At 36.8% G+C, this 19,370-nt stretch overlaps 1 protein-coding gene across 9 annotated transcripts; it reads left to right on the plus strand.

Annotated features, from left to right (window-relative positions):
• The first annotated feature begins 9,608 nt into the window (after positions 1 to 9,608).
• Positions 9,609 to 13,397, plus strand: LOC130732784 (uncharacterized). Of its 9 annotated transcripts, none has more exons than XR_009017125.1 (7): positions 9,609 to 9,928; positions 10,148 to 10,290; positions 11,028 to 11,141; positions 11,806 to 12,057; positions 12,345 to 12,386; positions 12,804 to 12,967; positions 13,071 to 13,397. XR_009017125.1 is itself a non-coding variant. In XM_057584775.1 (3 exons), exons 1-3 carry the CDS (start codon positions 11,982 to 11,984, stop codon positions 13,189 to 13,191), a joined length of 306 nt encoding a protein of 101 aa, XP_057440758.1. In that variant the 5' UTR covers positions 11,148 to 11,981; the 3' UTR covers positions 13,192 to 13,397. The 9 variants fall into 9 exon arrangements, 1 of the variants encoding a protein (XP_057440758.1); XR_009017126.1 differs by having other exon boundaries at positions 12,804 to 12,920; positions 13,027 to 13,397; XR_009017128.1 differs by having other exon boundaries at positions 12,859 to 12,967.
• Positions 13,398 to 19,370: the final 5,973 nt, after the last annotated feature.

Consider the following 19,370-nt stretch of genomic DNA (forward strand, 5'->3'; position numbering starts at 1 on the left):
TCAGAAGCTCTATCGTGGAACGATAGGTTCACTTCTATACTTAACTGCATCTAGGCCAGACATTCTGTTCAGTGTACACTTATGAGCTCGATTCCAATCAGATCCTAGAGAAACTCACTTAACTGCTGTTAAGAGAATTCTCAGATATCTGAAAGGTACCACTAACCTTGGCTTGATGTATAAGAAAACATCAGAGTATAAGCTTTCCGGTTACTGTGATGCTAATTATGCTGGAGATAGAACTGAAAGAAAGAGTACTTCTGGAAATTGTCAATTTCTCATGGGCAAGCAAGAGGCAGTCAACTATTGCACTATCCACTGCAAAGGCAGAATATATCTCAGCAGCTATTTGCAGCACTCAGATGCTCTGGATGAAACATCAGCTAGAAGATTATCAAATCCTTGAGAGCAACATTCCAATTTATTGTGATAACACTGCTGCAATCTCATTCAGTAAGAATCCAATCTTACACTCAAGGGCAAAACATATTGAGGTAAAGTATCACTTTATTAGAGATTATGTTCAGAAGGGCGTACTTCTTCTGAAGTATATTGATACTGACCATCAATGGGCAGATATCTTTACAAAGCCCTTAGCAGAGGATAGATTTAATTTTATATTGAAAAATCTGAATATGGACTTTTGTCCAGTATGAAGATGAATCAGAACCTCTGTTTATGATGCTTCCTCATCAGAAGATGTCTAGTTCAGAAAGTAGCTTAGTCAGAAGCTGAGTACCCATTGTTGCTTACTCTGAGACAAGACAGTAAACATGTGTCAGTTCATTCTGATGCCTCGTTCCTTGTGCCCTCCGGATAATATGTTGTAATGAGTGTAGTTGTGCTTATTCTCCACCGTGTGTTTTGTGTATTAACTGTTCATAATGATATCTTTAATTCATCCCTCTTCTACCCAAACCTCCAACCTTCAACAATGGTGAAATCTGAAAGAGCTGATTCCGGTGAAAGATCTGGTTCCGCCGATGGAAGAGTGTTTCCAAGAATGGTTGTAGGTCTTCCAACAGGGCAAGTAGGTCCTGTTCTGCATCCTAGATCGACAGAGGGTGCTCAAGCACAAATCCAAGATGCTGAGGATGTTATTCCCTTGTCCCAAAGAAGCTGTGCAGTTACATGCGTCTTTCCTCCAGAAGAACTTCAAGTTCTTGCTGAATGGCGTTTCGACCTAGACAACATTGCTGCTAATGGGGTCGATCTTCGTCCTGAAGTACAGGCTCAAGGATGGGAAGGATACTGATGACCCGGGTGTTTAAGCTATTTTTCTAGTTTATTTCCATGCATTTTGATATATTATTTAGGATATTTTGGTCATTTTATGTCACTCCATGATTATTTCATGCATTTTACTATTTTTATGTGGTTTTTAGTATTTTTATATATTTTTATGATTTTTATTTAGATTTATTAGGATTTAAGTTATTTTATTTTTAGTTGATATGTTTTATTTTGAATTTTTATCTTTTTAGTATTCTATTTTGATAGTTTTATTTTATTTTATTTAGGATTTTTCGGAATAAAAAGAAAAGAGAAAATCAGGGAAAAGGAAGCTGATTCGGTACAGCTGGTCCACGGAATTATCATGCACCCGCAGGAGATCAGCCGGATGCAGCTTTGTTCCGTGCCATGTGGCTTATTTTTACCAGGGGTCTACCATAAGACCATGCACTCGTGAAGCACTTAAATCCACACTTAAAGATTGGTCCAATGGAGAGCTGACACGTGGCAAGTGTGGGAGATTACTTTTTCACTTGTTTGAATCCGTACGTCACGTGATTGAATTCAGATTTGAATTGATTGGATTTGGAAAAAGAAACATAATTAATATATATTGGAACGAACCAAAGGAAAAAAAAAGCAGCAGCCGTTCCTGAGGTTTTTCCTGAAGTTAACTCTAGCACCACTTTGAGCTTTTTGCAGAATTCTTTTTATTTCAAAAATTTATTGGTCATGGAAGCCATGCTTGGCTAAACCTCCGTAGGTATTTGGGGTTTTTGGTTTGATTCTCTTGACCTTATGTTTTCATGAGTCAAAAAGTAAATCAAAACATAAGGTCAAGAGAATCAAACCAAAAACCCCAAATACCTACGGAGGTTTAGCCAAGCATGGCTTCCATGACCAATAAATTTTTGAAATAAAAAGAATTCTGCAAAAAGCTCAAAGTGGTGCTAGAGTTAACTTCAGGAAAAACCTCAAGAACGGCTGCTGCTTTTTTTCCTTTGGTTCGTTCCAATATATATTAATTATGTTTCTTTTTCTAAATCCAATCAATTCAAATCTGAATTCAATCACGTGACGTACGGATTCAAACAAGTGAAAAAGTAATCTCCCACACTTGCCACGTGTCAGCTCTCCGTTGAACCAATCTTTAAGTGTGGATTTAAGTGCTTCACGGGTGCATGGTCTTATGGTAGACCCCTGGTAAAAATAAGCCACATGGCATGGAACAAAGCTGCATCCGGCTGATCTCCTGCGGGTGCATGTTAATTCCGTGGACCAGCTGTACCGAATCAGCTTCCTTTTCCTGATTTTCTCTTTTCTTTTTATTCCGAAAAATCCTAAATAAAATAAAATAAAACTACCAAATAGAATACTAAAAAGATAATAATTCAAAATAAAACATATCAACTAAAAATAAAATAACTTAAATCCTAATAAATCTAAATAAAAATCATAAAAATATATAAAAATACTAAAAACCACATAAAAATAGTAAAATGCATGAAATAATCATGGAGTGACATAAAATGATCAAAATATCCTAAATAATATATCAAAATGCATGGAAATAAACTAGAAAAATAGTTTAAACAACCGGGTCATCAGATACTTCAATAGGTTGCATGGTCCTATCTATGATAAACTGGTGAAGGAATTCTGGAAGCACGCTGATTGTAATGAGTATCAAGTGGTGTCCTTTGTTCTGGGAAAAAGAATCATCATTTCAGAGAAGTCGTTTGCAAGGCTTCTGGGTGCGGATACAAGTCGTGGCTATAGATTTCAGATGCAAGAGTCCAAAGTCAAGACAAGTACCAAGGAGAAGGTCAACAAGGACTTATATTCTACATGGAGACCTGGCAAAACTGATTGCAAGACTAAGGATCTTCATCCTGACCTGAGAATCTGGCATAAAATCCTCCTGAACTGCATAAACCAAAGGCCAAAGGGAAGCTCTCCTGATTACATCAATTTCACTCAGAAGGTGATGCTCTTCTTCATCAAGGAGCACAACAAAGTTTGTCTGCCTTACTTTCTCTTCTCTTATCTGAAGGAGTGCATCAAGAAGTCAAGGACTACTGCTTCACCAAAGTCTGCCATCAAGTACATACCTTTTGGCAGATTACTGTCAGACTTCTTCATTGAGAGCAAGCTGATATCTGCTCTGACCAAAGCTGGGTGCACAGAAGACCTAACAACAATTGTTGGAGATGTCTTCACTCCCACATCATTGAAGAGAATGAGTTTAGTGGAAACAAAAGTTGAGGTTAACACTGCTACTTCAAAGAAAAGAGGAAGAAGACTCCCTCTGAAGGACTACCCACTCTGGTCAAAGGCTGATGATCTAGAGGCTATCAGGATCTATCTTGATGATCTGAAGCAACAAGGCTTTGTGATTGACGTGGATGAATTCTTCAGAAATCTTCCAGAGCCTCCGGATTTTGAGTCTCCCAGAAAGAAGAAGACCAAGAGAAAGCAAGTGGAACCCTCTGAGACACAGGATCCCTCTAATGGTGATGATGATGAACCTCCACCTCAGAAGAAAGCAAAGAAGGTCAGAATTGCAAAGCAAGTCATTCATCTGGAACCTGCAACCTCTACTAGAGTCACAAGATCTGCAATCAGAGCTTCAAGTAAGTTCATTACTCTTTCTGATGATGATGATTTAAATCTGATTGATGCAATTCCTGCTACTTCCAACCCTGAACCCTCACAAATTGATCAACGTACTTCACACACTTCCCCACCTAGGGCTTCATTCTTTCAACCCTCCATTGAGGAAGAACCCCTCTGGAAAATGCTTCAAACACCTAAGTCCACTACACCAACCTCACCCATTATTCTTCCATACAATCCACAAACCTCTGAACCAATAGTTTCTGAGACACAAGCTCAAGAGATACCAAACCCTGAAAAATCCAACTCTGAGCCTCAACCCTCTGATCACTCAAATGAGGAACCCTCTGATAGAGAAGTTCTCTCTCCTGCTCCCTCTGTTTCTTTTCCTACAAATGTTCCATTTTCTTCTCCTTCAAATAAATCTGAGGCTTCTCGCCAATTCTTTCAACTTGCCAGAGAAAGAGTTTCAAAAATTCTTGAACATTTCCTAACTGTTCTAAGTCCAAATCGCTACTCTGGACCAAGGCCAGAACCTCTGGAAGCTCCTGACTTTCAAATCCATGTTGTCCCTTTGTCCTTTGTACGACCACCTCGTCCTCTTTCTCCTCCACCTCAAAATGAAAACTCTGTCTCTAACCAATCTCCAAATCCTGAGACTGAAGTTTCTCATCAAAACCCTGAGACCAATCACTCTGAACCCCAAAATGTGCAAATTGGTTCTCCTCATGGTGTTTCTGAAGCTACCAGTAGCAATCATCTCTCTTCACCTGAACCCCACCTTTCCATTGTTCCCTATACTCAACCCAGACCAAACACCCTACTAGATTGCATCAACTTATTTAATCATGAAGCATCTTTAAGGGTTCGCAATGTGCAAGGTTGCACTGATCTCAGTGAGAAACCACACTTGGTTGCTGAAGATTGGGATCGTCTTTGCACTTGGATGCTTGACCAAGCGGCAGTGATGATAGGTTTCCTTACTGCTGAAAGGGATCAAAGAATTGAAGCTGCTAGTCAGCGTTTCAGAAGAAGAAAAGCAACGAATGAACAATGGTTGAGAAATCAACTTCATGCTGCTATTGAAGAAGCTAGAAAGAAGAAAGAACAAGAGGAAGAAGCTGCAAGGATTGAAGCAGAACGACGTGAAGCTGCAAGGTTGCAAGCTCTGGAACAAGCAGCTAAATTACAAGCTGAAGCTGAGGCACTAAGAAATCAAGCACTTGGAATCATTCCATTTACTGATGTTGCCTCCACATCTGCTCAAGTTCCTCACTATGATCAAGCTGAAACGTCTGCTCAACCTCAGTCAGATTCAAGAATTTCTCTCATTGAACTAAGACTTGATTCTCATGAAGCTCTTCTTCAGAGTCTGAAAGAGATGTGCACAGAACTTTTGAAGCGGACACCTAAACCTTAGTCTTTAGGATCTCTCTTTATTCTGTTTTTCTACTATGTTACTATGTTTTACGTGTTTAACTCTAGTTCTTTTATTCAATTATCGTGTTTATATATGCTTGCATAATTCTTGTTTATCATTACTTAATTCTCACTCATACACATTAATCAACAAACAAGTCTTTTTATTTATTAATAAAATAATTCATACAATGCATTGATACATTTAAAAAGGAGGATTTTTCCTCAATACTCTACATTGTCTACGCATCGCTGCATTCTCAAGCTCCAGACGATTCTGCCTATGTTCTAAGAGGACTAAGCTCTGGCGCAGCTCCTGCCTCTCAGGACCCTCCGCCACCGTCTCTAGGGCCGCCTCTGTTGCTCTGATCTCCTCATAAAGCTCTAGCTCCTTCTAGAAGAATACTTGCATTTCCTCCACGAATCTGAGGAAGTCTCTGAGGATATTGTCCATTTCTGGACTCAGGCTCATGCCTAATAGCCGGTTTGTCAGACTATAGATGCTCGGTTCCTCTGGATGACGCACATTGATGAAGAGATCTTCATCAAAGGCTTTCTTCCTCAATTGCTCGATGCATGCTATGAAGGATGTCATTGCAATTTTAAGTTCAAATGCAAATGAGATGTGAAGACTGTTATGCTTTAACCGCTATTTATAGGCTAAGTTCAGTCTACAGAAGTTAATGCTGAAGCAGTATCTCGAGGATTGTTTATTGGTAACAGATGTTTACCTTTAACTCCTTGGCCGGTGGTAAACGTTCCACTCATTCATTTAATCTTCTGTATATGCATTAATTAAAAACGTTTTTCTTTAATTTCTTAATCTTTTCTCCATCCTTTTACACTTAGACATTTTCTAAGGGGGAGTACTTTGTACTTCAAGCTAAGTTTTTCACACCCCGTGCTTTTTGCTTATGACAAAAAGGGGGAGTATACAACCAGTTTTTGATGTGTAAGCTATGTTAGTGTGATTTCTTTTTCTTTAGGAGAATTTAAGAGTTCCACTCTTTATGACCATAGATCTATCCGTGGGCATTTGCAAGGAATACATTTTCACTTCCTCTGAAGTGATCATATGCTATATTGGTTGACTCTGATAATTTTACCTTGCTCCTGACTCTGAATATTTATGCGCTCTGATATTCACATATTATCTATGTCATAAATTCTCACTCTGAACTCTTCTATTATTTAGCTCCGAATCTGGAAATTACTAATGTCTTCATTAAGTCTTAGATTCAGGGGGAGCTAAGCTCAGAATCAAGCTATGACTTGGATTCAGAATGAGCAACATAAACCATTCACCTCAAGATAAGTTTACTTCTTTTCTTTAAACTTTGAGTGAATTCAGTTTATTGCTTAAGAATTGTTCATAAAAAATACTTGGTTTTGTCATCATCAAAAAGGGGGAGATTGTAAGATCAAGTTTTGATCTAGTAGTACAACTCTATGTTTTGATGATTACATGTTAACTATTATGTATGAATAATTATGGTACTCTAACGTTGTTTTCTGAGTGTTCTAATGACAAGCCATGACTCTGGTCTTATTTCACATAATTTAGAAACACTTTGCTAAAAGAGTAACCTCAGCAACGCTTTCGCACGTACTATGTTAAATCTGAATAGTAGATCAAGCTTCAGAAGATCTGAAGATCATAAAGCTCTGATATGGATTTAGCTCACTAGAAGCTCTGAAGGATCAGAAGCTCTGAAGGATCAGAAGCTCTGAAGGTCCAGAAGCTCTGAAAGTCCAGAAGCTGAGTAGTGAAGATTCTGAAGTCCAGGAGTAAGCTGGCTCTGAAGACCAAGTACTTCTCCTCTAAGTCCAGATGCAGAAGGTACAAAGGTCAGAGGATCCAAGCTTCCTTCTGACTCTGATCACCAAGCTTCACAAGTTCCAATATGAAGCATCACTCTGATCAGAAGTCAACAAGGATAAAGGTCATGTCACTATCCAAAGTACAAAAGCAATTGTACCATTCATGGTGACCTTACCTAACTTATTCAGCCACAGCAGAACCTGAAAAACCCAGATCTGCCCTCCAACGGTAGCATTCCATGCAAACTTCCAAACCTAATTCCTTGGAGTATATAAAGAGGCTGAAGATGAAATATGTTTTTTGGAAGAAACTTATTCACGCGCAAGCAATATTCAAATATTCTCTTAAAGCATTCTTTCTTCACATTGTATTAATTGTGTTTACTATTAGCTTTCTAAGAAGCATTTCCTTTGTAAACCCAAACCTTCAAACAGTTGTTTGATTTTCCTTTAGGAGATCAATGTTGGTCGGATCCTAGAGAAGACTAAGAGAGTGAATCTTAGTGATAGCTAAGTCAGTGTATTGTTAGTCACTTTGCAGGTAGCAAGTGCAGTTGTAACAAACTCTGATTAGTGGATTGCCTTCATTCTAAGAAGGAAGAAATCACCTTAGCGGGTGGACTGGATTAGCTTAAGGGATTTATAAAGTGAACCAGGATAAAATCATTTGTGTGCTTTCCTTAACTCTTATCTTAAAACTTTTACCTTTGGTGGTTGAAGAGATTTATTTAAATCTCAAGTGGGTCGAGTTTTAGTTTTAAAACGCTATTCAAACCTCCTTATCTATCGTTTTTCATACCTTCACATGCCGCGCACAAATCACCTTTGCTATCATCTGAGACATGTTTATAAAGTTGAATGTGCACCCTCCACCCTATTGCATGTTAAAGAAAGCATATGTGTAAGTAAATGAAAGCAAAGTAAGAAGTCATGAAAGAACTTTAAGAATAAATGAAAACAAAGTACCTGTCAGTAGTTGTGTTCCCTAGGTTGAACTGGTTGTGATGCACTGCATAAACTCAGAATACTCCCCCCAAATATCACGCACGTAATCGATATTATCATCAAACTCTTCAGGTGATGCTGAATGCATCACAACACTTCATGCATCCCCAACTTCTTCCCAAAGCTCATTTGGTTTGATAGTTAGCTTACACTTCATCGTCACGTTCTTCGCAATGTCGAATTGGCAAAGAAAATGAGTGGAGATGGGGAATGTGGTCGTAACTGCATTTATCAAAGCATTGTCCTTGTCAGTTATGATAACCTTCGGCAAATCATCGTCCTTAAATATCAACGCCCTCAAGTTGTCTAGTGCCCATTTCACTTCAGTTTCTCGCTCATTACATAGGTATGCAAAACTTATAGTGAAGGTTTCACCAGTTGATGCCATGCCCACTATCTTGAGCAATGATATCTTATACTTGCTGGTTTTAAAGGTGTTATCTATCAATAGAACAGTAATGAATTGATTAAACAACTGGATTAAAACTGAATACGCCCATAATCAGTCCTGGACCAATAGTTGTAGTTGTCTTCCTCCATCATCCTCATCAAGTGTTGCAATTATATTAAAGGCCCCCTCTTTGACTTTATGTATGTCATCGCTCATTGTACACTTGTCTAATGGTGGTGAGGTTACCATGATTCACATTCTTCAATGCAAGAAGCATATTCCTGGACTTAACCTTGTTGTCAACCATTTTTTCCAAACATGACCTTTTCGTCACTAGAAAGGCGACCAACATATGGATGGCCAAGCAAGGTCTCTAATCTTTCATGATTGTGGTTTCCATTCATCACTCTCACCTTTCACCCTTCCTTGGTTGCGGATGCTCGAAGCCTGAAAGGACAATCACACTTCTTAGTAGTGGTGCCCTAACGCTTTAAGACTTCCTTGTATGGAACATATTTGCCGCCCCGCTCACATCCTAATATCAGAAAGGTCTTCTTGTTAACACCCTCATTATCAGACCTCGCGATAACAATTACAAAGCCATGTTGCTTCCCAAGATTACGAGCCCATTACAATACTTCATCCCGAGAAGCAAATACCTACAAGCACATACAATTGGTCATTACAAGGTCACCCAGAGAACCAAACAACAAAAACCTAGAACCACATAAACAATAAGTTACCTTATCTGTGGTGAGTTCCTGTGTATAGTCTACAACAAGTGGCTCGTCTTGCACATCCTCTGTCTTTACTAATTTCCTAATGGGCAGATGGCGGCGACGACCGGTGCAAAGAAGCGGTGGAAATGGAGGATGAGGAGGTGGGTGGGTTTTGAGAGAGAAAGTAAGGATAAGGGGAGGTGTTGGGGAAAGAAGAAGGAAGATGAGAGGAACTATGAAGAAGAAGGGGTGATGGGACGAAGGGGATGGAAAGGGAATGATCTATTTTTAAGGGGCATTTTAGTCTTTTCACCGTTTTAACTTTTAAGGGGGTTGGAATTAGATGAGAGAGGGTGTTAATAACAATTAACTTGATTGAATTGCATTCATACCTGAACCTGATTTGCTTCGAATTTTTATCAGCTTGCACTTGTGTCAATTTTCAGTTTCCATTTGCATTATAGTTAATGATATCACAAAATAGTATTGAAGTGAGACGACATAAATTTGTAAGTAGCTTGGTTTTATTCGATCTTACATTGGGCAGGGTTTATTGCTTGCCTGCAGGTATATATATCTTGGGTTATTCGATAGTGAACTGGAGGCTGCAATGACTCGAGAGCTTAAGATAAGGTTGCTATAAGATGCAACGGAAAGGAAGCAGTGACAAACTTTGAGGCCAGCTCATATTAGGGGTAGCTAATTTCTCAGTCTGATAATGAAGGTACTAGGACTATCTTGTTCTTGCTTTAAATACTGTGTTGCGATTGAACTATGAAGTCAAATGTATGGACAACACTTTGATTCTGAATGGATTGAATTGAATTCATGTTAATATTTGTGGTGGACATGATTTATTGGAAAGCAGTATGGTAGTAATAGGACAGTAAATTTAGTTAAGATCTTTAATATTCATGTGTTTTTTAACATGTGCTTTTTGCAGCCTGTGGCATCTACTGTAAATACTTTAGCAGGTGCCCTATACAAGGTATTTTCTGCTTCACCTGAACAAGGCAGAAAGGAATTGCGCCAAAGCATGATTTGACTACTTGAGGCTTGGAACTATTTTTTCAACTGGACCATTAGGTTTACTCTCTGGTTTAAACCCTGTCCACTAAGCTTAGTTTTCCATTTCATTGTTGTTGGAATCTATGGAGTTGGCCGTTTGCTTTTACAATTTTCATCGTTCAAACGAATGTGGGTTGGAGCTAGACTAATTTTGCTGAGTTACTCTTTACATTCTTTAGCTGTTGCAGTCATGGAATATGTCTTATGTTGCCTAGTAATTTAACTCCTCTGCTAGATGTAACTGACCCTACTACCAACTTAGATAGTTCATTGTAGCATGTTTTCCTTCTCTCATAGCTGCTTGAATGAGAAAGTAGTTATGAAATAATTTGATAATGCTGCACCATAGCTCATGAAAATGGTTCTACTACTATTCGTATTTAATATTACACAAAGGTTGGGGATATTTCTATACTAACTCTGGACATTATTGTAGAAATGTACGTTGACATATTTAGTGTTATGTTCCTCTTTGAAGTATAACATAATAGAGAGAGAATAATAGAATGAAAGAATCTTCATTAGGATAGTTACAACTGTTACAGGGGTCACTCTTACAGAGAGAGAACCTTACATATGAGCTGAGATGATATTCCTATTGATAATAGTGTTATGGTAAGCTGGAGTAATGTATATATGGATTGAATTGCGTTCATGTTGAAGTCTGCAATTTTCTTTCAAAAAAAAAAAGTCTGCAATTTCAAAAGTCCTTGTGATTTTTTATATGTTTCCTAATTTTCATTTTTGCTTAATAGTTTGAGCATTCTGGATCAAGATCACTGAGTGTTCAACCATCTTATTGCTTCTCCATGGCATCTGAGCATCAGCCTTCTGGCCGGAGTGGTGCCAATTTCTTTGCCATCTGCCAGGTGATTTTATTATACTCTGGCTGGCGGCTGCAATTAGAATTTAAATCTATTCATTCTACAGATGAGGTCAATTTGCATCTGGCCCTGTACTCTTTCTATTCATTCTACAGAAATAAAACATATTTTCCGTTAATTGTACATTTTTGTAAATTTTAGCTGGGGGAAGGGATTTTTCCATCCTGGTTATTTATTATCTTCTTGACGTTGTTGTTAACATGGATGGTTTTGCTTTCCATCATCATTGACCACTGCATTACTAATTCACGGCTTAAATCGGAGGACACTCATGATCTTGACAATGAGGCTCTTGCATTGTGATAGGCCTCTAAGTCAGAATTGGGCTGATACTAATGATCAGAGGCCCAAAGTGTGGCAGGTGTATGCCAGGAAGAATAAGAAAGGAAGCATCTAGAGAGAATAGTGAGCTGGCAGTAATAGAGTGAGTCATAGGTTTGTTAGTTACGGGAATCAGGGGAGAGATTGTGCATATAAGGAAAGTTGTGGTTAGCATGTGGGGGTATCTGAGAATATTGTTATTGTGTGAGTGAATAGAGAATTATGCTTTCTCTATAGGAGCCTAGCTCTGGAGTAGTAGAGTGCTACTGTAATCATCTTTTCTCCTTTATCTAATCAAACAATTCCCTTTCTATCTTTCATTGCACAGCTACTGTTATATTGGTTTGCATCAAATTGAAACCAGTTTTAGGCTCCATGCTTGCAAAAATCTATCATAATCCACAAAGCAATGAGGAATATAGGAAAAGATTGCAGCAGATGGTGGAGTTCTGGTCTTCTGAAGAGCTATATGAGCAAGAGACTATATCTTTAATGAAGGGTTAGATGATTGGTGGGCCACAATCAACTTTTCCTGGGGCATCCAAGGATTTATCCTCTGCTTCAGCAGATTCAGGTGCAGGTAAACCTTGCTTCTTAAAACATTCAGAAATCAGTGAATTACTAGTATTGTGAGTTCTGCTAACTGGATAATTTTCAATAAATGGGTCAAATTGACTTGGAAATACCCCTCTCTCCATGAGGAACAAAAACCATGAAGGGTCCTTGTTGCTTTAACACAGATTGTTTCCTTCAAGGGCCTTTTGCTTTCTTTCAGGATGGGGTCTGAACTTGAATAACTTTTTTAATTTTATAAATTGATCTTTATATAGCTATAAATTGATGGCATATACGTACTCTGTATTGTAGCATGCTTGTGAGTTCCTTCAAAACGTTGAGAATTATGAAAAGGTACGTTGGATTTGAGTATAATCTTTGTCCTTCCAAACTTTTTACTTATATCTTGACTGTTCTATTGTTAGAAGATATATTGCATCAAATCTTGTGAAATTAGTTGCAAGTGTTGAATATGTTAATTTGAAGATATATCAAAAGTAACTTTTGGGCTTGTTACAAGGCAAAAAGGCTTTGATTCTTGCTGCTGGTGTTCTGATTAACATTCCCTAGTTGATTGTTACTGCTGCTGCTGCCAGATTGATTGTCATTTCCTCCACTTATAGATTGAACACTTTGAATATCGCTGCTGGTGTTCTGATTGTCACTTTTAGATATCAGCATTGAACTGTTAGCGAATCAAGTATATGTAAATTGCATTTATTTGACAACTATATATACATGTTGATTGTTATCATCTCTCATGTGATGCAGATTAATGCCGGAAACAAAGTATGTCGATGTCTTACCGCTATACTAATTTTTACAGCTTATTGCACTGCGCATCTTATATGTGAATTTGCTGAAGGAGGTCTGGATGACATAAGAAAGGTTATTGGAGTTTTGAACTTACTATTTGAGCCATGGCAAATGGAAAGGTATGGAAAGGTCATAGGGTATTGACATTAATACTTGTAATTTTCTTAATTGTGTATAGTTCAGTTGGAGTACTCATTGCTCAATGGCCTGGGATTGACATAGAAGAAAGCAGGTTCTCAAGTTTGATGGGGTCTATGCTAATCACAGTCCTACTCTTGCGTCCCTAAGTTTGGTACTGTTAGAATCAGGGGCGGAACTTGGTTATGACAGGGAGGAGCCATGACTCCCTCAAAATTTTAGAAAAATCTTGTACTCAATATATCTAAATAATTTTGTATAGAGAAAACCCGTTATATAAGAACAATGTTGCACAAACTACGTATTCTTGGCCGTGTTCTAGTGGTTGTGCTGTTTTGCATATTCCAGGAGGTACCTTGTTCAACTCCTTCCCACCTCCTTTCTAGAGTCAAATTTTCATATTTATTTATATTTGACTTAATATATCAGAAGGCCCCTGAAATTGTAAAGGGAATCAGTTCCAGGGCCTGTATTTTGTCCTAGTCATCAATTACACGTGGCTTTTATAATTTTTTTTAATTAAAAAATAAAAAAAATTAATTCCAACTCAATTATTTAATCAGAAAAAAAAAACTTAATAAAAACCTAATCTAATAATCCCTTAACTAAACAATCTAATAATCTAAATAATAAACTAACCTAATAATCTAATTATAACCAATACATAATTAAACCCTTTCATCCCCAAATTGAACCCAATTACAAATCTTCCCCATCTCCAAATTGAACCCAGACAAGAAACCAAACTCTCTTTTCTCCTCCATCACCAAGAACAAGAAATTGGATATTGGTGGGGTTTGGTACGGTTTTGGGTTTGGTACGGTTTGAGGGTAGTGTTGGATTTGGCTGCAGTGAGGCTTTATGGTGGTTGAAATGGAGATTGTGAAAGGTGGGTGGTTCGAATCAACGAGTGGGGTTTTGGTCGGGTGTGTGTAGCTGCTGTGTGATGTGGGTGTAGAGATTCAATGGTGGTTTTTGATTTTGGTAGACACACTTTGTCCTTAATTGAATTAAAAAAAAAAAATTCTTAGAGACCTAATTTGATGCAAAAATTTTACAGGCCCTGGAACTGATTCCCTTTACAATTTCAGGGGCCTTCTGATGTATTAAACCTTTAAATTTTGACCAATTGACTTCATTTTTAACCACAACTTATTACTGCGCATGAGTTACAGAGTCCACAACTTACTTACTAATTTAGAATATAATATACAATCATTCATGTGGTCCTTACCTAATAGTTTAAGTTTTTGGGATAAGTGATTACATGACATTATATCAGAGCCTCTATGACCGAGAGGTCAAGAGTTCGATCCTTGATCCTTCACTCTCTAATTAAAAAGTTGAGTTTAATTAAGCACATGATAGATGAGTTGCGGCCCTTACTTAATTGCTTAAACTTTTGGGATAAGTAGTTATTTGACTAAGGATAAAACTCATGTACTGTTACAATTTTCCGCTTTCCGCTTCACTAATTCAAATATGATGGAACTGGTTGAAGAAAATCGTTAAAATGTTCCCGTGACTTTTTACCGGAAAATAGCATAGATAATGCAGAAGAAAAAAAGGAGAAAATGTTGTGGAAAGTTGCTTTCATTTATCTGATAAGATTTCTTCAACTTCTAGGATATTTATATACATATTAAACCGTTATTAAAGGGAGGGGGAATAGATCTTTGTGAAATTTGTTTGATGCAATTTTCTAATCATAGTATTAGGTAATAACATTATTATTGCTATTTTTTGGGTGGTAGCTGCTTCATCATTAGTGAAAAAATCAAGAAATTGGAAGCTTTTTCCCAAAATCAGCCAGAATTTCGAAAAAAAAAATATCAGGGAAAATTATAATGGCTTGAACCCCCATTTTATATATACTATAACTTACGGCAGCTCAAACCGTTGTTTTATATGACGCAGTAAATGGCATAAAGTGCATATTAGTCCTACGTCATATTTATACAACACAGGAAATCATAAACTGCATATTGTGTATATGTAAAAAATAATTTTAAGAAATTAATTACTTTTTCAAAGCTATTAAATAAGAAAAATAGTGGTAAAAATCGGGTGACTAATGGGTTTGAGAGAGAAAAGTCAAGATATCAATTTCTGACATATGTAATTTATCTTCATGAAATTCAAATATATATTAACTTTTTTAATAAGATTTTTTTTATCCATTTCTCATAGTTTATATTATATCTTTGTCATTATCTTTTTTGGTCTTATCTTATCATTATTTTTTTTTTGTAAATATCTTGTCATTATTTAATCCACAAAGTAAGATAAAATAACAATTTATCTTACTCTTATCATATATTTTATTTATATACGACTCTTTTATCCTATTTTACGTTATCATATCCACCAAATATCTCTTAATATCTCGGATACCTTCTTATAAACATGGATATGTCCTTAATAAGTAATAACAAACTTGATGATATATCGTAGTATCTAAGTTTTCATTACTCACATCCGTAACAAACCATGTAAAACATTGTTCTATATTAATTATTATATCATTGATTTCAAAAAAATTATATCCCATTAGTCATCAATCAATAGCTATAAATAAATGGTCATCCTCACTCAAAAGGTACACGTAGTTTCTATGAACTAAATGATCTGCACTCACATGCTCCAATTTCTCTCCGCTACACAGAAGCTTCTTCGAGATCTCAGTCGTACAGCACAACAGAGCAGGTTGGATAAAGATGGAACCGGCACTCATAATAGTTATAGTATTCTTTGTACTTGTCTGCTTAAGCGTCGTAGCAGTAATATGTATCTGTAAGGAAGCAAAAAGAGCGACGCCAGCAATTCGAAGTGGTGGTGGTGGAAACCACCACATAGGTGTGGTCATTGATGGCGCTGGTGGTGGTATGGCTGCTGGCCATGGCCATGCATGTCACGGTGGTGGTGGAGGATGGGATGGTGGTATGGCTGGTGGCCATGGCCATTTTCATGCATGTCATTAGATCTAGGGATTCTATGTTACAATTTCTAAATTTTATGCTATTAGATGTAAATTTTATATTCTACACCGATTTTCAATTGGATTCCGGTATTGTTGATTTCTTTTTTCGTGAATCTTGTTAATTTTTTTGGTGAATGGTTTCCGATATTTTTATCCAAATTATACATACAAGATATAAATATATTGTGGTTTTATTAATTAAGATGTTTAAGGGTGTTGTTAACTTTTTCAAGGATGTACTTGTTAATTGATGGAGCAGCAATTGATGTTTCTTATTTTTAATTTCATTATTATTGTTCTCCTTCTGGCAAGGATTTAGAAATTCCTCATATATTGGGTTAGAGTAGCCGATTTCATGTCTAATTGAGTCTTGACTTTTTATAGTGAAATTAAACCCTAATTTTATATTTAATACTTATGGGTCTTACAATTGTCACATTTTTTTTTATAAGTCAAATGTATTAAGGGAAGTACTATGTGTACTTCAAACCGAAAATAGTACAAAGGAAAAGGAACAGATCTAAAACCACCTCTAAACACCCAAGTATCTGTTACAAATATAGACACACAACCCGCAGCCCACTGAATGACAGAAAACAGAATTCTAAGGGCAAGAGAACAGCACACAAAGGCTGCAAACCCAGCAAATTCAGAGGGGGAAAATATCGGAATTTAGAGGCTCCCAATGCAGTACCTAGGATTAGAAATCCAATCATAAATGGAAAAATGGAACTTAGAGCACCCCGCCTTTAGCCAATTCCATGCTCGAAGTTGGATCAGATCCCATGCTCTCTCCAAATCCACTTCTTCGTTTCTGAAAATTACCTTGTTTCGCATGGACCCTACATTCAGCTAGTGGCGGACCTACAACATAATAAGGGGGTTCATCTGCTATATAAATTTTTTTTTGAACCTCTGAAAATTTTAAATTGTACTAGTAAGTCTAAATTTTACACATATTTACACCAAAGACCCAAACTCACTTACCCCACTCTCTCACTCACGCGTGTGTCTCAGTGTTTTTATTGCAGGAAGTGTGTTTATTAGTACAAGGGAGTCACGACGTCAAACACATAGCATTACAATAGAGCATCATTATCGTGGCGAGGCTTATTTTGTGCTTGAACTTAAATTCAAGGCTTAGGCGCTTTCGGCCTTAGTCCTTTTACAGACCTAGTCCTTTTACAGACGGGGCTTGGTTCCTAGTGGCCACTAGGATTGCCAAGGTTGTGTATGCTCAGTGTACCGCTTTCTTATTCCGAAAGGCTTACGCGGTAGCTTGTACCTTTGACATTTTGTCATGGCGCACTATAGTTTGACAACAAACAGAATCGACTCCCGCCCATAAAGACATTTCCAAAAAGTAAATGCCCATGTGCGACCCGAGATAACTGCAATTTTCTTTTTCTTCTTTCTTCTTTTCTTTCTTTCCTTTTTTTTTTTCAATATATCATGTTACAACTTGTTGTAACAGGAAGGGATGCCTCAACTGCATCTTCCTTTCCTCTTCCTCAATCTACTTTACCAACGTGTTACCTAGCTCGCCCATCTCATATTGCTCGTCAACAACATGCTATAGGCGAGCTCAACAGATTCACTTTGATATCACATGATATTTGGTATGAGGGAAATTTAGAATAGGTCATCAAAGTGATAACATAATTAAATGAACTACTCTAAATAAGCCGAATCAATACACTCATATTTGTAAAAAAATATCAACATTGCAATTGGGTCTACACATCACATTTTGAATTGAATTTGTAATCAAAGTTGATAATCATCAAATAAATTTCAGCGATAAATAGCCTTGTATTTGAAAATCTTTATCTTGGCTAGACATACAGTTTAAGGAAGCCTAGATGCATTCTATTCTCCTTCTCCCTCCTTTGAAAACCAAAAAGAGATCAATGCCCTCTTAAGGACTTTCAAAAGCGACACCATTTTGTAATTTTGCCAGCAAATTAGCAACCCATCTTTTTAAATTGGAGTCAAATGAAGTGGTGATTTGAAGCCAAAGAATTTCACATGATATAAATTGAAAAGAGAACATGATACACATTCAATTGTAGTATGAAGTAAAGCATTCAAGCAAAGCCTCGAAGCTAAATCCATTTTACTGTGAGCAAATCAACAAAAACTTTGAGGAGCCAATGAATTATCTTGTCTTATAATAGAAACAATTCATTCTACAATGAATCTATTTAAAGAATGGTTTTCATGTCATTGGTGTGCACTTATGCAATACTTTCTCATAGCTTCCTGTGGTAAATTATGTGTAGAAGAATATAGTCCTATCCATTGATAACATGTTTCTGAAAACCAGTTTGTAATCATATAATCACACCATACAGTAAAGATGACATCCCTATATACTGACAATTAACTCAGCAAGATATCATAGAATTCAACTCTTCATAAGCCAGGTATAACAGTGATAATTTTCACTATTCATCAAAGGAAACTAGTTTTGAGATTGTGCGTACTTGTCTTGCAGTCTCAGTTCCCGTTTCTAGTTGCTATTCTGGTTTTTGATATTTACTTTCCTCAAGCTTGTCCTTCATAGTTGTTTCCTATTCAGTAAAAGCTACTGCACGAGTCCAGCCAAGGGTCTTGAGCTACAAAGCTGTGGATAAGAAACTTCTATGCCGAAGAGGAAGATTAGTGTGACGATTCAACAATGATCTTTAAATCATCACATGTATCACACAATTATGATTCTTAACATGCTGAAAGTAGTGCATAACTTAGCTATAATTTCAAACACCACTAAGCAATTAATAAGAAAATTATGAAGTAAGATTAATGAGCACATCTCCTATGTTAATGAATTGATTATCAGTTCCAGATGTTACTCATCATTTAAACAATTAAAATCAGCAGTCTGCATAAGGTAAGTTATCCTGTATGCATAGAGAAATGCACTAGAAATTTTAAGATCAAGTTTCCCACAAGTCAACAAACATGCTTAAATATATTCCAAGATCTTATATCAGACAGCACAATATTTATTCTAGTAAGTCAACCTCAGTTTGGTCTTTCAATTATAAACAGTCCCAACTTTTCGTACTCAGCTAATCCATTGAATAAGCATGTAAAGATTCAAGTATCACTTTGTAAAGGCACAGAATAGAAGAGTAACATCAGTTCAAAATTCTGTACAAAAGCAAATGTAAGGTTCTCTTATTGAGTAAATTTCTGTAATAATCTTCCATATTCCTCATAACAAAAAGATTTAATATCTTTGTCTAACAGCAAATATGAAAGCATGGACAAATAAGCAGATTTTACTGCAGGTGAATGATAAAGTGCATAAGAGGAAGTTTTTCTTTTTTTATAACATGTGAAAGAGATAAGAAAGAGACCTCAAGAGACTTCAAGGACTCCCAAAAAATGAATGTTTC

This window comes from Lotus japonicus, chromosome 1 (assembly GCF_012489685.1).
Source record: "Lotus japonicus ecotype B-129 chromosome 1, LjGifu_v1.2".
NCBI classification, from domain to species: Eukaryota; Viridiplantae; Streptophyta; class Magnoliopsida; order Fabales; family Fabaceae; genus Lotus; species Lotus japonicus.